At 44.0% G+C, this 20,085-nt stretch overlaps 1 protein-coding gene across 4 annotated transcripts in view; it reads right to left on the bottom strand.

Annotated features, from left to right (window-relative positions):
* The window catches only part of ITGB2 (integrin subunit beta 2), a 220,890-nt gene that overhangs the window by 101,807 nt on the left and 98,998 nt on the right, over positions 1-20,085 (bottom strand). For all 4 annotated transcript variants that reach the window (XM_069733517.1, XM_069733518.1, XM_069733520.1 and 1 more), the window contains exons 4-7: positions 19,729-19,909; positions 18,131-18,301; positions 14,819-15,060; positions 13,403-13,558 (exon numbers count right to left, since the gene is read on the bottom strand). In XM_069733517.1, the coding sequence (XP_069589618.1) occupies positions 13,403-13,558; positions 14,819-15,060; positions 18,131-18,301; positions 19,729-19,909 (750 nt within the window). The remainder of the gene's footprint in view (positions 1-13,402; positions 13,559-14,818; positions 15,061-18,130; positions 18,302-19,728; positions 19,910-20,085) is intronic.

Here is a 20,085-nt window from a genome sequence, read left to right as displayed (position 1 = left end):
AGTCTCACGTGAAGCAGGTCAGAATGGTGTTCCAGGTCCTTCGTGCAAATTCTTTGTTTGTGAAGGGGTCAAAGTGTGTCTTTGGAGTTCAGAAGGTTTCATTTTTGGGTTTCATTTTTTCCCCTTCTACTATCGAGATGGACCCTGTTAAAGTCCAGGCCATTTATGATTGGACTCAGCCGACATCTGTGAAGAGTCTGCAAAAGTTCCTGGGCTTTGCTAATTTTTATCTTCGCTTCATCAGTAATTTTTCTAGTGTTGCTAAACCGTTGACTGATTTGACCAAGAAGGGTGCTGATGTGGTCAATTGGTCTTCTGCGGCTGTGGAAGCTTTTCAGGAGTTGAAGCGGCGTTTTTCTTCTGCCCCTGTGTTGTGCCAGCCAGATGTTTCGCTCCCGTATCAGGTCGAGGTTGATGCTTCTGAGATTGGAGCAGGGACTGTTTTGTCGCAAAGAAGTTCTGATGGCTCGGTGATGAAATCATGTGCCTTCTTTTCTAGAAAGTTTTCGCCTGCTGAGCGCAATTATTATGTTGGCAATCGAGAGTTGTTGGCCATGAAGTGGGCATTCGAGGAGTGGCGTCATTGGCTTGAAGGAGCCAAGCATCGCGTGGTGGTCTTGACGGATCACAAGAATTTGACTTATCTCGAGTCTGCCAAACGGTTGAATCCTAGACAGGCTCATTGGTCGCTATTTTTCTCCCGTTTTGATTTTGTGGTTTCGTACCTTCCGGGCTCTAAGAATGTGAAGGCTGATGCCCTGTCAAGGAGTTTTGTGCCCGACTCTCCGGGTGTTCCTGAGCCGGCGGGTATTCTCAAAGAGGGGGTAATTTTGTCTGCCATCTCCCCTGATTTGCGGAGGGTGCTGCAAAAATTTCAGGCTGATAGACCTGACCGTTGCCCAGCAGAGAAACTGTTTGTCCCTGATAAATGGACTAGTAGAGTAATCTCTGAGGTTCATTGTTCGGTGTTGGCTGGTCATCCTGGAATCTTTGGTACCAGAGATTTGGTGGCTAGATCCTTTTGGTGGCCGTCTTTGTCACGGGATGTGCGTTCTTTTGTGCAGTCCTGTGGGACTTGTGCTAGGGCTAAGCCCTGCTGTTCTCGTGCCAGTGGGTTGCTTTTGCCCTTGCCGGTCCCGAAGAGGCCCTGGACGCATATTTCTATGGATTTTATTTTGGATCTCCCTGTCTCTCAAAAGATGTCGGTCATTTGGGTGGTTTGTGATCGCTTCTCTAAGATGGTCCATTTGGTACCCTTGTCTAAATTGCCTTCCTCCTCTGATTTGGTGCCATTGTTTTTCCAGCATGTGGTTCGTTTACATGGCATTCTGGAGAACATCGTTTCGGACAGAGGTTCCCAGTTTGTTTCGAGGTTTTGGCGATCCTTTTGTGCTAGGATGGGCATTGATTTGTCTTTTTCCTCGGCTTTCCATCCTCAGACAAATGGCCAAACCGAACGAACTAATCAGACTTTGGAAACATATCTGAGATGCTTTGTTTCTGTTGATCAGGATGATTGGGTGTCCTTTTTGCCTTTGGCTGAGTTCGCCCTTAATAATCGGGCCAGCTCGGCTACTTTGGTTTCGCCGTTTTTCTGCAATTCTGGTTTCCATCCTCGTTTCTCTTCAGGGCAGGTTGTCTTCGGACTGTCCTGGTGTAGATACTGTGGTGGATAGGTTGCAGCAGATTTGGACTCATGTGGTGGACAATTTGACATTGTCCCAGGAGAAGGCTCAACGTTTCGCTAACCGCCGGCGCTGTGTGGGTTCCCGACTTCGTGTTGGGGATTTGGTTTCGATGTCGTCTCGTTATGTTCCTATGAAGGTTTCCTCTCCTAAGTTTAAGCCTCGTTTCATTGGTACGTATAAAATTTCTGAGGTTATCAATCCTGTGTCATTTCGTTTGGCACTTCCAGATTCTTTTGCCATCCATAATGTGTTCCATAGGTCGTTATTGCGGAGATACGTGGCGCCTGTGGTTCCATCCGTTGACCCTCCTGCTCCGGTGTTGGTTGAGGGGGAGTTGGAGTATGTGGTGGAGAAGATTTTGGATTCTCGTATTTCGAGACGGAAACTCCAGTACTTGGTCAAGTGGAAAGGTTATGGTCAGGAGGATAATTCCTGGGTTTTTGCCTCTGATATTCATGCATCCGATCTGGTTCGTGCCTTTCATTTGGCTCATCCTGGTCGGCCTGGGGGCTCTGGTGAGGGTTCGGTGACCCCTCCTCAAGGGGGGGGGGGGTACTGTTGTGAATTCTGCTTTCGGGCTCCCTCTTGTGGTCATGAATGGTACTTCGGCTGGTTCTGTCCATGGACTTTCTCTGGTTCCTGTGGGTGTTTCTGAGTTTCCTTCCACAGGTGACGAGGCTAATTCGTTAGTGGGCTGCTCTATTTAACTCCTCTTGGATCTTTGCCCCATGCCAGCTGTCAATGTTGTAGCATTGGTCTAGTTCGCTCCTGGATCTTTCTGGTTACCTGTTTCCTCCAGCAGAAGCTAAGTTTCGCTTTGCTTTTTTCTTGTTTGCTATTTTTTCTGTCCAGCATGCTTATGTGAATTTTGCCTTGCTTGCTGGAAGCTCTGGGACGCAGAGGGGCGCCTCCGCTCCGTTAGTCGGTGCGGATGGTATTTTTCCCTGCACTCTCTGTGTGGCTTTTGTAGGGTTTTGTGCTGACTGCAAAGTGACCTTTCCTATCTTCTGTCTGTTTAGTAAGTTGGGCCTCTCTTTGCTAAATCTATTTCATCTCTGTGTTTGTGATTTCATCTTACTCACAGTCAATATATGTGGGGGGCTGCCTTTTCCTTTGGGGAATTTTCTCTGAGGCAAGATAGGCTTATTTTTCCTATCTCTAGGGCTAGCTAGTTCTGAGGTTGTGACGAGGCGCCTAGGTCATGATAGGAGCGCTCCACCGCTATTTCTAGTGTGCGTGATAGGATTAGGGATTGCGGTCAGCAGAGGTTCCACTTCCCAGAGCTTGTCCTGTGTAAATGTACTATCTGGTCTTTCCTGGTGCTCTAACTACCAGGTCCACTATTTGTCCTAACCACCAGATCATAACAGGCTGCGGCTTCTGAGTTTCCTTCCACAGGTGACGAGGTTAATTCGTTAGCTGGCTGCTCTATTTAACTCCACTTAGATCATTGCTCCATGCCACCTGTCAATGTTCCAGTATTGGTCTAGTTCGCTCCTGGATCGTTCTTGTGACCTGTCTTCCCAGCAGAAGCTAAGTTCCTGCTTGTTTTTCTCTTGTTTGCTATTTTTCTGTCCAGCTTGCTATTTTGATTTTTGTCTTGCTTGCTGGAAGCTCTGGGACACAGAGGGAGCGCCTCCGCATCGTGAGTCGGTGCGGAGGGTCTTTTTGCGCCCTCTGCGTGGTCTTTTTGTAGTTTTTCTGCTGACCGCAAAGTTACCTTTCCTATCCTCTGTCTATTCAGTAAGTCGAGCCTCACTTTGCTAAATCTATTTCATCTCTGTGTTTGTAATTTTCATCTTAACTCACAGTCATTATATGTGGGGGGCTGCCTTTTCCTTTGGGGAATTTCTCTGAGGCAAGGTAGGCTTTATTTTTCTATCTTTAGGGCTAGCTAATTCCTTAGGCTGTGACGAGTTGCATAGGGAGCGTTAGGAGCAATCCACGGCTATTTCTAGTGTGTGTGATAGGATTAGGGATTGCGTTCAGCAGAGTTCCCACGTCTCAGAGCTTGTCCTGTATGATTAGTAACTATCAGGTCATTCCATGTGCTCTTAACCACCAGGTCCATTATTGTCCTAACCACCAGGTCATAACAGCTTTGTAAGTTAGTATAAGTAATTTGAACTGGATACTCTGAGGGAATGGGAGCCAGTGAAGAGATTTGCAGAGGGGGGAAGCGGAGGAGGAGCAAGGAGAGAGATGAATTAGTTGGGCAGCAGAGTTGAGGATGGACTGGAGAGGTGCACGGGTGTTAGCAGGGAGGCCACAGATAAGGATGTTGCAGTAGTCAAGGCGGGAGATGATGAGGGCATGCACAAGCATTTTAGTAGATTGACGGTTGAGGAAAGGACGGATTCTGGAGATATTTTTGAGTTGGAGGCGACAGGAGGTGGAAAGAGCTTGGATGTGCGGTTTGAAGGACAGGTCAGAGTCAAAGGTTACTCCAAGGCAGCGGACTTCTGGTACGGGGGAAAGCGTGATGTCGTTAATAGTGATAGATAGGTCAGGTAAGGAAGATCTATGAGATGGTGGAGAGATGATGGGTTCAGATTTGTCCACATTGAGTTTGAGGAAGCGAGAGGAGAAGGTGGATATGGCTGATAGACACTCTGGGATTCTGGAGAGCAGAGAGGTGACGTCTGGGCCAGAAAGGTATATCTGAGTGTCATCAGCATAAAGGTGGTACTGGAATCCATGGGACTTGTCCCAGGCCAAGTGTATAGATTGAGAAGAGTAAGGGTCCTAGACCAGAGCCTTGGGGGACTCCAACAGAGAGAGGGTGGGATGAGGAGGTAGTGTGGGAGTGGGAGACGCTGAATGTGCTGTTGCAAAGGTATGAGGTGAGCCAGGATAGGGCGAGGTCTTTAATGCCAAAGGAGGAGAGGATCTGTAGTAGGAGGCAGTGGTCAACTGTGTCGAAAGCAGAGGACAGGTCTAGAAGGAGGAGTACAGAGTATTGTCCATTAGCTTTGGCTGTAAGTAGGTCATTAGTAATTTTGGTCAGGGCTGTCTCAGTTGAGTGATGGGGTGGAAACCAGATTGTAGATTGTCAAAGAGCAAGTTAGATGAGAGGTGGGGGGAAAGTTCAGCGTGGACGTGCTGCTCCAGGAGTTTGGAAGCAAATGGGAGCAGTGATATTGGGCGATAGCTGGACATAGCAGTTGGATCAAGGGTTGTTTTTGGATAGGCGTGATTGTGGCATGTTTGAAAGCAGAAGGAAAGGTGCCAGAAGTTAGTGATAGGTTGAAGAGGTGGGTTGGGGATGGGATGAGAGTGGTGGTGAGGTTGGGGAGGAGGTGGGATGGGGTCGAGCGCACAGGTGGTGAGATGCGATTTAGAGAGGAGACAGTTAAGCCCCCCTTCAGTGATGTTGGATAGGGAGGTTATGGGGTTTGGGCATTGGTCTGGTATACAAAGGGGTTGTGGTGGTTGAACAATGAAAACTTGCCTTGTTTGGGCGATCTTATTTTTAAAGTGTGTGGCAAAGTCCTCAGCAGAGATGAGGGAGGTTGGAGGGGCAGTGGGGGGCGGAGTAGGGCGTTAAAGGTTTTGAATAACTGTTTGGCGTTGTAGGATAGGGAAGATAGGAGGGTTGTGAAGTAAGCCTGTTTAGCAGAGGTGAGAGCAGATTTAAGATGCTACTAAATTTATAGGACTGGATAAAGGATCAGGTGAGAGGGATTGTGGGACCTGATTGGGGATAAATTAGCAATTGCCCAACACCCCGGGGGATGTTACATGATCAAAGGCACTGAGCCTGGCTACAACCATATGCTCTAACACCTCCTTGCACAAGATAATATCTCCTGTGACCCCAGCATGGATGTGCAGCAGTAAGTATTTAATACAATACAGCAAATGAATTTAGCAAACATTCAGCAGGCACATTAAAGGAATTGTTGCAGGATGATAGGCAGCAGATGACAGCAAGCAGAGATAGAATGAAGGGGATACAATGCTCTTCATTCACTTGTGATTGAACCACCCTCCCAAACTAGACATCCAGAATTGAATATCAACTTCAAAGTTCTTGAAATTACATTTATCTAATTAATCATACATCATTAAGGTGAAATTATATGCTCACCTTCATAGCAAAGGTGGCTCTGCTATTTAAAGAGAACCCGTCTCCAGGTTTTTGCTACCCCATCTGAGGCAACCATGATGTAAAGACAAAGACCCTGATTTCAGTTATGTGTCTGTAAGGGGGTGTATTATGTCGTTGCATTTCTTTCTCGTCTCGGTACCGTATGTTATAGTGTATGTTTATGTATAATGTAATGTTTTACCTTTGACTACTGCTATTGTATATGTTTCATAATGTATGTATTTATTACTGCTGCTTTGTATAAGAAGATGTTCATTGTTTGTCATACGGAAAGTGTAGTACCCAAGTTTAGCCACAAGATGGGGTACATTATAGTTTCACATATAGCACTGTAAATAATTAATATAGTAGTGGTCACTGTGGATAAGAAAGGAGGACTTCCTGGTTATAGTTAGTCGATCCAGGGTGCCCAAACTGCCTGCACGGGCTTAAGTGCCCGGGACGATAGCAGTGACCATGCAACGTTAATTAACAATATATCAATAGAAAAATATGGGGGCCAAAGGCCCAGTCAGCTCACCAACAGACCACAGGAGCACGTGAACCCGTCCTGACCCAGACGTAGCAACAGCTGAAGACGTAAGAAATGTGAAGATTGTTCCAGCTCCTTTCTGATTAAAAGTCCTTTATTGATCCATATCCTTAAAAATCATCCCTGCACAAAAGGGAATGTGAACAGCGACAAGAACCTGCTAATAGCAACGCGTTTCGATCTAAAAGATCTTCATCATGGCTATCCATGGCTATCGCTGTTCACATTCCCTTTTGTGCAGGGATGATTTTTAAAGATATAGATCAATAAAGGACTTTTAAAGGGAACCTGTCACCCCGTTTTTTGAGATTGAGATATAAATACTGTTAAATAGGGCCTGCGCTGTGTGTTACTATAGTGTATGTAGTGTACCCCGATTCCCCACCTATGCTGAGAAATAACTTACCAAAGTCGCCGTTTTCGCCTGTCAATCAGGCTGGTCAGGTCGGGAGGGCGTGTTCACAGCGCTGGTTCTTCCTCAGCTTTACGTTGGTGGCGTAGTGGTGTCCGCATGTTGAGGTGACTAATCCACTGTGGGCACGTGAACAAGCAGCGCGCGATCTGCGCTGTCATCCCTTTCGTCGGTGGGGGCGGCCATCTTCCTGGGGCCGCGCGTGCGCAGATCGAGTGCTCTGCTGCACGGGGCTTCAGGAAAATGGCCGCGGGATGCCGCGCGTGCGCATTAGAGATCGCGGCGGCCATTTTCCCAAAGCCGAGATGCAAACTCCGACGAAAGGGATGACAGCGCAGATCGCGCGCTGCTTGTTCACGTGCCCACAGTGGATTAGTCACCTCAACATGCGGACACCACTACGCCACCAACGTAAAGCTGAGGAAGAACCAGCGCTGTGAACACGCCCTCCCGACCTGACCAGCCTGATTGACAGGCGAAAACGGCGACTTTGGTAAGTTATTTCTCAGCATAGGTGGGGAATCGGGGTACACTACATACACTATAGTAACACACAGCGCAGGCCCTATTTAACAGTATTTATATCTCAATCTCAAAAAACGGGGTGACAGGTTCCCTTTAATCGGAAAGGAGCTGGAACAATCTTCACATTTCTAACGTTAATTAACCCCTTAATTCCATTTGACGTACTATCCCGTCAAGGTGACCTGGGACTTAATTCCCAGGGACGGGATAGTACGTCATAGCGATCGGCCACGCTCACGGGGGAAAGCGCGGCCGATCGCGGCCGGGTGTCAGCTGACTATCGCAGTCACGGACCGCCCCCGGCACATTAACGCCCGGCAAACTGCGATCAAACATGATCGCAGTGTTCCGGCGGTATAAGGAATCATCGCGTAGGGAGGGGGCTCCCTGCGTGCTTCCCGGAGACCCTCGGAGCAACGCGATGTGATCGCGTTGCTCCGAGGGTCTCCTACCTTCTTCTCTCTGCAGGCCCCGGATCCAAAATGGTGTATAAAGTAAAAAAAAAATATTTAGTTGTGTAAAAAAAAAAAAATCCTAAATGAGGAAAAAAAAAAAAATATTATTCCCATAAATACATTTCTTTATCTAAATAATAAAAAAACAATAAAAGTACACATATTTAGTAGTTAACCCCTTCAGTGAACACCATAAAAAAAAACGAGGCAAAAAACAACGCTTTATTATCATAGCACCGAACAAAAAGTGGAATAGCACGCGATCAGAAAGACAGATATAACTAACGATGGTACCTCTGAAAACGTCATCTTGTCCCGCAAAAAAAGAGCTGACATACAGCGTCATCAGCGAAAAAATAAAAAAGTTATAGTCCTCAGAATAAAGCGATGCAAAAATAATTATTTTTTCTATAAAATTTTTAACGTATAAAAGCACCAAAACATAAAAAAATGATATAAATGAGGTATCGCTGTAATCGTACTGACCCGAAGAATAAAACTGCTTTATCAATTTTACCAAACGCGGAATGGTATAAACAACCCCCTCCCCCCCCCCCAAAAAAAAAAAAGAAATTCACGAATAGCTGGTTTTTGGTCATACTGCCTCACAAAAATCGGAATAAAAAGCGATAAAAAAAGTCACGTGCCCAAAAATGTTACGAATAAAAACGTCAACTCGTCCCACAAAAAACAAGACCTCACATGACTCTGTGGCCCAAAATATGGAAAAATTATAGCTCTCAAAATGTGGTAACGCAAAAAAAAATTTTTTGCAATAAAAAGCGTCTTTTAGTGTGTGACGGCTAGTCATAAAAATCCACTAAAAAACCCGCTATAAAAGTAAATCAACCCCCCCCCCCTTCATCACCCCCTTAGTTAGGGAAAAATAATTTTTTTTTTTTTTTATTTATTTATTTCCATTTTCACATTAGGGTTAGGGCTAGGGTTAGGGCTAGGATTAGGGTTGGGGCTAGGGTTAGGGTTTGGATTACATTTATGGTGGGGATTAGGGTTATGGGTGTGTTGGAGTTGGGGTTAGGGGTGTGGTTATGATTAGGGTTAGGGGTGTGTTTGGGTTTCAGTTAGAATTGGGCGTTTCCACTGTTTAGGCACATCAGGGCTCTCCAAACGCAACATGGCTAATTAGGGTTAGGGTTGGGGCTAAAGTTAGGGTTAGGGTTGGGGCTAAAGTTAGGGTTGGGGCTAAAGTTAGGATTAGGGCTACAGTTAGGGTTGGGGCTAAAGTTAGGGTTAGGGTTTGGATTACATTTATGGTTGGGATTAGGGTTAGGGGTGTGGTTAGGGTTATGGTTTGGATTAGGGGTGTGTTGGAGTTAGGGGTGTGGTTAGGGTTGGGATTAGGCTTAAAGGGAACCTGTCACCTGAATTTGGCGGGACCGGTTTTGGGTCATATGGGCGGAGTTTTCGGGTGTTTGATTCACCCTTTCCTTACCCGCTGGCTGCATGCTGGCCGAAATATTGGATTGAAGTTCATTCTCTGTCCTCCGTAGTACACGCCTGCGCAGGGCAAGATTGCTTTCCGCAGGCGTGTACTACGGAGGACCGAGAATGAACTTCAATCCAATATTGCGGCCAGCATGCAGCCAGCGGGTAAGGAAAGGGTGAATCAAACACCCGAAAACTCCGCCCCTATGACCCAAAACCAGTCCCGCCAAATTCAGGTGACAGGTTCCCTTTAAGGGTTTGTTGGGGTTAGGGGTGTGGTTGGGGTTAGGGGTGTGGTTGGGGTTAGGGTTAGGGGTGTGTTTGGGTTAGGGTTTCAGTTACAATTGGGGGTTTCCACTGTTTAGGCACATCAGTGGCTCTCCAAACGCAACATGGCGTCCCATCTCAATTCCAGCCAATTCTGCGTTGAAAATGTAAAACAGTGCCCCTTCCCTTCCGAACTCTCCCATGCGCCCAAACGGTGGTTCCCCCCACATTTGGGGTATCAGCGTACTCAGGACAAATTGGACAACAACTTCTGGGGTCCAATTTCTCTTGTTACCCTTGGGAAAATAAAAATTGGGGGGGCTAAAAAAACATTTTTGTAGGAAAAAAATTATTTTTTATTTTCACGGCTCTGCGTTATTAACTGTAGTGAAACACTTGGGGGTTCAAAGTTCTCACAACACATCTAGATAAGTTCCTTGGGGGGTCTAGCTTCCAATATGGGGGTCACTTGTGGGCAGTTTCTACTGTTTAGGTACATCAGGGGCTCTACAAATGCAACGTGATGCCTGCAGACCAATCCATCTAAGTCTGCATTCCAAATGGCGCTCCTTCCCTTCTGAGCTCTGGCATGTGCCCAAACGGTGGTTACCCCCCATATATGGGGTCTCACCGTACTCAGAACAAATTGCACAACAACTTTTGGGGTCCAATTTCTCCTGTTACCTTTGGGAAAATACAAAAAAATTAATTTTTGTGGAAAAAAAAATTATTTTCACGGCTCTGCGTCATAAACTGTAGTGAAACACTTGGGGGTTCAAAGCTCTCACAACACATCTAGATAAGATCCTTAGGGGGTCTACTTTCCAAAATGTTGTCACTTGTGGGTGGTTTCAATGTTTAGACACATCAGGGGCTCCCCAACGAAACATGGCGTCCCATCCAAATTCCAGCCAATTTTGCATTGAAAAGTCAAACGGCGCTCCTTCCCTTCTGAGCTCTGCCATGCACCCAAACAGTGGTTTACTCCAACATACGGGGTATCAGCGTACTCAGGACAAATTACACAACTACATTTGGGGTACAATTTCTTCTGGTAACCTTTGGAAAATAAAAAATTGGGCCCGAAAAATTCATTTTTGTGAAAAAATATAATTTTTTATTTTTACGGCTCTACATTGTAAACTTTTGTGAAGCAGTTGGTGGATCAAAGTGCTCACCACACATCTAGACAAGTTCCTTAGGGGGTCTACTTTACACAATGGTGTCACTTGTGGGGGTTTCAATGTTTAGGCACATCAGGGGCTCCCCAATGCAACATTGAGTCCCATCTCAATTCCAGCCATTTTTACATTGATAAGTCAAATGCGCTCCTTCCCTTCTGAGCTCTGCCATGCACCCAAACAGTGATTTACCCCCATATATGGGGTATCAGCGTACTCAGGACAAATTGCACAACAACGTTTGGGGTACAATTTCTTCTGGTAACCTTGGGAAAAAAAATTGGGGGCAAAAAGTTTTATTTTTTATTTTTACAGCTTTACATTATTAATTTCTGCGAAGCACTTGGTGGGTCAAAGTGCTCACCACACATCTAGATAAGTTCCTTAAGGGTCTACTTTCCAAATGGTGTCATTTGTGGGGCGTTTCAATGTTTAGGCACATTAGTGGCTCTCGAATTGCAACATGGCGTCCCATCTCAATTCCAGCCAATTTTGCATTGAAAAGTCAAATGGCACTCCTTCACTTCCGAGCTCTGCCATGCGCCTAAACAGTGGTTTACCCCCCACATATGGGGTATTGGGGTACTTACGACAAATTGTAGAACAACTTTTGGGGTCCATTTTCTCCTGTTACCCTTGGTAAAATAAAAGAAATTGGAGCTGAAGTAAATTTTTTGTGAAAAAAATTTAAATTTGAACCCTTATAACTCCCTAACAAAAAAAATTTTGTTTCCAAAATTGTGCTGATGTAAAGTAGACATGTGGGAAATGTTACTTATTAAGTATTTTGTGTGACATATCTCTGTGATTTAAGGGCATAAAAATTCAAATTTGGAAAATTGCGAAATTTTCGCCAAATGTCCATTTTTTTCACAAATAAACGCAGGTAATATCAAAGAAATTTTACCACTTTCATGACGTACAATAGGTCTTGAGAAAACAATGTAAGAATCACCGGGATCCGTTGAAGCGTTCCAGAGTTATAACCTCATAATGGGACAGTGGTCAGAATTGTAAAAATTGGCCCGGTCATTAACGTGCAAACCACCCTCGGGGCTTAAGGGGTTAAGGAAGAAGCCCAGCCATCCCCAGCACCAGGCCTGTACAGCACTTGGCCAGAACAGCAGCAGGAAAGGAAGCTTAAGACAGAAGCAGTGACAGAACGTGGACTCATGTGGCTCTATAATGTGGCAACTTATCGAATGGGCTGATACCCTCAGATCTGGGGTGATATGGTTGAGGGAACTCTCAGATGCAGTGAGTTTGGACCAGGAGGACGGTGTGTCACCGCAAGAGACAGTACAGATGGGCAGGTCGCTCACCATGTGGTAACTGACTTCGGAGGCTGATACTCTCATGTCTGGTGCGAAACAGACTAGGGAAAGTCTAACCGTAGCAGAGCTGAACAGGGAGGACACTGAGGAACCATGTGAGATGGTCTGACCCGGGTACGTGCTGTGTGACAGAGAGAGAAGTGCAGGAAAAGAGGAAGAAATGTGCAATGTTAAACCTGTTATGAATGCTGTGAAGAATATGGATGTGCTGCGTAAAGAAAACAGTAAAGTTGTTCATTTGAAAGTTGAAATGGACTGTGTCTCTATTTGTGTGGAGCCGTCTCTAGGGAGCCTACAGCAGAGCAGAGAAGACCCTGTTGTCGTAGAAAATGGAGCCACAGGTATGCAAAGTAATTGACACTATTTTCATGTGATGGGAGGCCAGGGCACAAATGCCCCGGTGTCCTCGGCCATGACTACGGCCCTGGCAAGCCCTCACATGTCACTTACTGATCTGCAGTTTTTATAAAGTTGCTGTTATCTCTGTTGCATTTCTAGCAGTTCTCTGAATGCTGAGCTCTAAAAAACTCCGCCCACGCCACTGATTGGCTGCTTTATATGTACACTGTGCATAGGCAGAAAGCAGGCAGTTAGTGCTGGGGGCAGGGTTTTAAAGAGCTCATGAATATGGAGGATTACATGGCAACAGGTTCATTATTCCTCTAGTGACAACCGTCTTCTGAGAAAAAAATTATTTTATCAAAACTTGTCATGGATGTGTCAGATGCTGCAGACTGTTGCACTGCATCTGTCTGCAGAAGGTCTCAGGAGTTTGCTTTGCAGACAAGTGGCCACCTCCCCCTGTGCTAATGGCCACACCTGGACCTGAGTGTTGATATATTTCCTGCTAACTGCTGGAAAGTGCAAGTGATATTTTCTATTGGCACTTCCCTGTTGCGGCTTGGAGCTATTGCGGTTGTCTATCTTCCTCCTTGGTGTTGCTGGAGGACGTCTGTGTTTCTCTCTGAGTCTTCTCAAGCTAAATGTTCCCTTGTTTTGTGTACCCTAGCTGTCTTTAGTGGAAGTGGAGATTGACTAGCGTCCATCCTGTCTAGGGCTTATTGCCAGGCTCAGGCAGGAGTTAGGTATCCTGCTCAGCGAAAAGTGTGGGACCTATATAGTGAAAAGTAGATCTGTCTAGGGGTCTCCATTCATCCTTCTCTAGTGTTTGTTTCCCTTCCCTTATCCCTTTGTGTTGCACTTAGTCTGTCCCACACTGTGCGTGACAAAACTACAGCAAGCAACCCAGAAAGTTTTACATCCCTAATGTCAGGGTCTCTGTCTCTACATTATACTGCTCTCAGATTAGGTGGAAAAAATCTTATGACCGATTCCCTTTAAGGATTCATTATCAACAATCCTGAGCAGTTTTCTTTTAAATAATCTATTTATAAAACAGACAATTCATAATGTAAATGATACAAATCAGAGATTATGGTAAATCCACTTACAAACTCATTAGATTTCTTGTACATGTTGTCTTCCAAATGACATAATCCATTATTGGGGGTCAGAATGGCTGCAAGTTTCCCATCTCCAGCAATATGAAAGCCATCATCTGTAGCATATACCAAGAGCCTTGTGACATTCCTCCATCCAATCTTGTCCTGTGCAAAGTCAAACATTTGCAATTATTTGCTATTATTATTTTAAATAAGGGATCAATCTAATAATAACCTGCAGAGTTTAGGGGAATATCGTATCCCTTGTAGATGTCCTCTGCCTCCACTAGGTCTGCCATTTCCTGTATACCGTCTATTCCGGCTGTGCAGTCTGCTGTATATCACCAGCCTATGTCTAATGGTGAAAGGGGTTCTCCCATTTCAGATAATTTTAGCCCATTGGCTCAGCGACAAAAAAAATAACAAACTGATATTTACTTACCCTCCCCAGGTCCAACACTGCCTCTCCACTATTGCTCTGGTCATTGTTGATCAGCTGCAGTGGGGACTTCACGTCGACAGCGCTCCAGTCAATCATTACGTTTAATGACTGGCTACAGCACTGTAGATGTGACATAACCGCTGCAGCTGATCAACAAGGAGCAGAGTATGGCGGAGAGGCAACACTGGACCTCGGGAAGGTAAAAAAGGCAAGTTTCACAAATACATGAAACATCGTCTTTGCTTATATCGAAATACCCGTCCATCCGCAATCTCATGACCTGGGGTAAACTACCTCATATGCTGTGTGCCTATACACAGTTCTGGGATATATTAAGAGAAGCATAGAGTCAAGATCACGTGAAGAGATTTTCCTCCTCTACTCCTCTTTGGTCAGACCTCATCTGGAATACAGTGTCCAGGTCTGGGCACCACTTTTTAAAAAGGACATAAAAAAACTGGAGCAAGTTCAAAGAAGAGCCACCAGGATGGTGAGCAGGCTGCAAACTATGTGCTACAAGGAAAGGTTAAAGGATCTGGGAATGCTGAGCTTGCAAAAATGAAGGCTAAGAGGAGATTTAATAGCTGTCTACAAATATCTATCTGAAGGGATCTACCTGAAGGGATGTAGAGGGATCGTATTTATTCTCATTTGCGCATGGAAACATGAGAAGCGATGGAATGAAACTGAAAGGGAGAAGAAACGGATTAGATATTAGAGAAGCTTTATGACAGTGATGGTGATCAATGAGTGGAACAGGCTGCCGCGAGAGATGGTGAGTTCTCCTTCAATGGAAGTCTTCAAACAGAGGCTGGACAGGCATCAGAGAAGGATTAGTGAATCCTGCATTGAGCAGGGAGTTGGACACGATGACCCTGGAGATCCCTTCCAACTCTAACATTCTATGATTGTATAGGTCAGGAGATTCGGCGGCATGATTAATTCCACTTGATTATGTATCAATGAGTAAATATCCATCTCACCCCACAAACTGCCACTTGCATCATTGCATCCAGTCCACCTTCGGGGGAATCCAAGTTTCCAGATATCAACTGCATTCCAACTTGATCTCTAAATTTGTCTCCATCTCCCGTGAGGTTGAGGATATGCTTGAAAGAGAACGGTGGCTGGCAAGGTGCACTTTTATTTGTACAAGGGTGCTTCAGTTGCTCTGGATGTGTGCTTACAAATGGAAGCACGGTCTTGTCCACAAAGGAGCCAAAACCTGAATAATTTAAAAGATGGACGCAATTAAATATCCTCTGAAAAGCTGATTACCAAGATTCCTTTTTATAGGCACTCAGAGGTGTATAAACTGCAATATTGTATACATACACACAACAGTATGGCCCTGGTGAAAGCTGCCGGTGAAGTTCCAGATCTTCTACGTGCCGACTAATTGGAGCCTTCACTGACAGTCAATACCATGCAATTCTGTATGGAGAGGCATCTTATGAGGTAATAAGCACACCACTACGAGACGTCTTTACAGCAAAGGTTCATCTGCAGTGACCGTAAGAATGCACACTAGCATTTAATTTTAATACATTTGCAAAAATTACTACATTCCTGTTTTTTTTCAGTCAAGATGGGGTGCAGAGTGTACATTAATGAGAAAAATAAAATAACTTTTTTGAATTTACCAAATGGCTGCAATGAAACAAAGATTAAAAAATGTAAAGGGGTCTGAATACTTTCCGTACCCACTGTGTATATTCCAACAACTACTGTTTAATAGTGCATGGGTTTCTGTCTCCAGCAATAGTGTTATATTGCCAATAATACATTGTTTAAAAAAAAGGAAAATCAGGAACTTCCTGCTCACAGTGTGTGTAGCTGGAGCACAGTGTAACTTTCAATTTGCAAGCTGACATACAAGATGCCAAGATCCTAAGTTATAATAAATACCAGTTGTAAGCTGTGCTATCTTTGTTCCTGAAAAAAAAAAATTCACTGTTGAATGGCTGGAAAGTACAGAGATTAATGTGCTGTCGACGCTACTTGTATTCTACTTAAATAATTCTGGGGCATGCTTATCTAGCACGTTGAATTGTGTCATTCTTTGTTATTTCCTCCTAAAAAAAAGTTTGATAATATATTGACAACTGGGGGTAGTATTTCCTTTGTCAAAGAAGTATGTCCCTACACAAGTGAATACTGTCAGCTCCGAGTGTCCAGTCACCGCCTCCCCTGTGTCTGGTAACCCCCAATTGTCACCTAATTCATAAACTTGTAGGAGGAATAACAAAGAACAACGCAATGTAGAGCTCTGAGAAAAGATACTTTGAAATTGTGACATAATGAGAAATACAATTACTTATTAAAACGGACACATCAGGAGAAATGACAGATCCTTGTAAGTGAAAATCAAGTCATAATGAATGAAATATAAGGTTATCAGGCGTCTAATCGGAAACCTCCACTGATTTCCTGAATATAAGGGCTGAAGCCAATTGGCACTGAGTAGAAATTACTGTTACTGGAAATATGGCAAAATAATTTAAGCACATTGTCATTGATTTAAATGGCTCCAAGAGTGTCAGACATTCATTCAATGAAGACAGAGGGAAGCAGCTGCACACTTAAAGGCGCTTGGACATGCTTCAAATAGGATTTATTATCAGTATTCCATATCCACTGGTTACACCATGGTATTACCCTAAAGTTTCAGGTGAAGACCCTTCATTACATTCATTACACTATAGGCTATGTTCAATGCATATAGGTCTAAGGGGTCCAAGCTGCAGGGTGGGATTACCCCCAAACAGGGACAACCAGGATCCAGCTGTATCATGGCCAGCGGTGCGCATGCGCTAGCCTTAAGGTGTACAATAAGATTGCGAGGTGGATAATTCACATCATTTTAAAACATTACAGGAGATGTCAAGAATGATCAGGCCCTATGCATCGGATGACTCGGTATTAATTTATATACAAAAAGAGACAATAAGATTTGGATTTACTGTATACAGTTGTGCTCAAAAGTTTACATACATATGATTCAAAAAGAGAAAACACAGTAGTTTGACAATAAATGCCTTCACCCAGCCACTAACCACGAGTGGAGAAAAGCTTTTGGTGTTATCATTCATATTCTCTGAAAAAAGGCCAAGAAAGCAAAAATTCTGCCGGATTTGTAAACTTTTGAACACAACTGTATATAGGTTGGATGCAATTTAAAAGTTCAGAAGTGCCTAAAACTCATACTACAGCAAAGCAGAAACACATATCCTATATCACTAGCTGCTTTCATAAAGTAAATAAGTCATACAAATGATTAAAAATTCATAATCTTAATAAATGCCAGCGTTTTCAGATTTGGTCATCATTAAAAGGTGAAAGGCTAAGTGCACTATTTTTTGGCTACAAAATATCTATATTAAAAATGAAGCAAACATTTAACCCCTCCTTTTCTCCATCTACATACCAAAGAAATTAATGCTGGATAACTTAGAACACTTCGTCTTTTAGAAGCACTCCCATGAGGTTTTTTTCTCATTCAATCTGGGTATATGTGCATGTAATGCCGGGTGCATGTGTCAGTATACTCGCCTACTGCCGCTTTCTCCGGGATCCAGCACCATTCTGATCCTCTTCTCAGTGACATAACCACCCTTCAGACCCTCCAGATCATGGAGAGCGGGATCACTATTCTACCTGCTGCAGATCTAGCAGTTCTCTGAATGCTGAGCCCTGCATAACTCCGCCCACACCACTGATTGGTAGCTTTCTGCCTATTCACAGTGTAAACGTAAATCTGCCAATCAGTGCTGGGGGCGGGGTTACACAGAGCAGGAGGACCTCATGGCATGAGACAAATAGTCCTCTAGTGATAGTCTTCTCCTGATAAAACAGTGACTTTATTGAAACTACTAGAAGTAGCCTAGTAAGAAGACCCATCGCTGGAATCAGGGTCTCTGTCCCTACATTATGCTGCTCTCAGTTTAAATAACAAAAACCTGGTGACAGATTCCTTTTAAACTCTTCTATTAAAAAAGTTATTTGATTATTTCTTGTCACTTTTGCTTGAAGGCAAGCTGGGTGGCAGTCAAAATAACTTCACCGGAACTGTCACCCAGCTTTCCTAAAATTAACTGGAAAAATAGAAGCGCATTATTATATTACTACATATGAGTAGATTTTCATGTCCAACAATTTATACAGGAGCTTTAAAGGGAGTCCTTAATGACACTAACTGATACATACATTTTCATGTCCGCTAGTATTATTCTTTGCTCAATTCATGCTCCTATATTGTAATTTTAATGAAAACACAGCACACAAATAATTCTTACCTATCTGGGCAGACTTGGTAATGCTATTCAAGGCTGCAAGTAACTGGGTTCCCAGCCTCTTTACATTCTGCAGATCATCAAACATTGAGTAAGAAAGGTCCATGAGGTAGTAGAGGTCAACAGGATAGCCTTCCGCTCTTCGAAATTTGACAATAAACTCTCCAGTCTCATCTGATGATGTTAGAAAACAATATTAGCTTACATAAATAAAGTATACAGTGGTCCTATAGGCAGAATATAATGACCAACAAGATAGTTAGGGGAAATAGGGGCTCAGAAATGATATTTAGCTACCAGCAAGCTATCAAAGAAACGATCACCAACCACTGATGTTATGTATTAGAACAGAGGTCCCCAACGTTTCTGATCTTGAGAGCCACATTCAACTCTGAGAGAGGGTCACGAGCCACATCCAGCATTGAGAGAGGGTCACGAGCCACATCCAGCATTGAGAGAGGGTCACGAGCCACATTCAGCTCACGGCCCCCTCACAATAGTGGCAACCAAAGCCCCCATTACGGACATAATGGTAACCAAAGCTTTTCCACAAAAATCACCCCAAAGCATTATATTAAGAACCAGGGGTTCCCCCAGTACCCCCCATTCAGTATTCTACTATAAAGCACTCGAAAGACTGTCACATCCAGCTTCAAAAACCTCAGATGGTGTCATCTTGTCTCCAGCGTACCATACTAAAATTATCTGAAAACCCCTAAGACCAGTATATGTGTATCCAGATCTGCTCTTCTGTGCAGAGAGGCTCACAAAATACACCATTTTCAGATGTGCTCTTCATACCTCTTTGCTAGACCTGGAGATAATGCATAAGCTAACAGACAGCCGCGAGCCACAATTAATGGGACCGCGAGCCACATGTGGCTCCCGAGCTACAGGTTGGGGACCCCTGTATTAGAAAAACATTTGATGTGGTTAGTATTTTTTTAAAGAAGAATAAACGTAAAAGAACATTTAATTTAAAGGTCAGTGGAACTGCAGAATCGTCCAGTGCGGGTGATCAATGAGTGGAACAGGCTGCCATGAGAGGTGGTGAGTTCTCCTTCAATGGAAGTCTTCAAACTGAGGCTGGACAGACATCTGTCTGAGATGGTTTAGTGAGTCCTGCATTGAGCAGGGGGTTGGACACGATGACCCTGGAGGGCTCTTTCAACTCTAAGATTCTATGATTCCATGGTGAGTTCTCCTTCAATGGAAGTCTTCAAACAGAGGTTGGACAGACATCTGTCTGAGATGGTTTAGTGAATCCTGCATTGAGCAGGGGGTTGGACACGATGACACAGGAGGTCCCTTCCAACTCTAACATTCTAGGATTCTATGGTGAGTTCTCATGCAATGGAAGTCTTCTAGCAGAGGCTGGACAGACATCTGTCTGAGGTGGTTTAGTGAATCCTGCATTGAGCAGGGGGTTGTATACGATGACCCTGGAGGTCCGTTCCAACTCTCACATTCTATGATTCAATGATAGCATGTATCAGCTGTCAGTTTACCTATAACATTGTCATTTTTTTGATAATGCATTCCCTTTAATAATTTAAGCAGAGTAATTTCCATTTTGTTCCAGTTTTTAGTAGTTGTTTTACCTGGTCGCAATTGCAAGTCAATTTCTTTAGGAGTCAACTGTACGTTGTCATCGAGGGGTGGCTCCATTGTAAACAAAATTTCACTTCTAGGTTCAATGATGTCTCCCTCACAGCCGAGACTGAGAAGTTTCTTACTGGTGTCACATCGTACCGAGTCGGGCTCCCCTGGTTTGGTGAAGTTCTAAAAATCAGACATTAAAGAAACCAGGCATCATTACCAATATGGAGTTATGTAAAACACAAGAAACTCCCCTACAAGCACTAGAATAACGTTAGATCTAAGCGTCTTTACAATATTATTAAATGGCTCTGAAATGAACATTTATTTTAATCTAAAGGTCTGTCTATTGTAATAAT

The sequence above is a fragment of the Ranitomeya imitator genome, chromosome 7, assembly GCF_032444005.1.
Source record: "Ranitomeya imitator isolate aRanImi1 chromosome 7, aRanImi1.pri, whole genome shotgun sequence".
Classification (NCBI taxonomy): Eukaryota; Metazoa; Chordata; class Amphibia; order Anura; family Dendrobatidae; genus Ranitomeya; species Ranitomeya imitator.
This window is presented reverse-complemented; position numbering and strand designations above follow the sequence as displayed.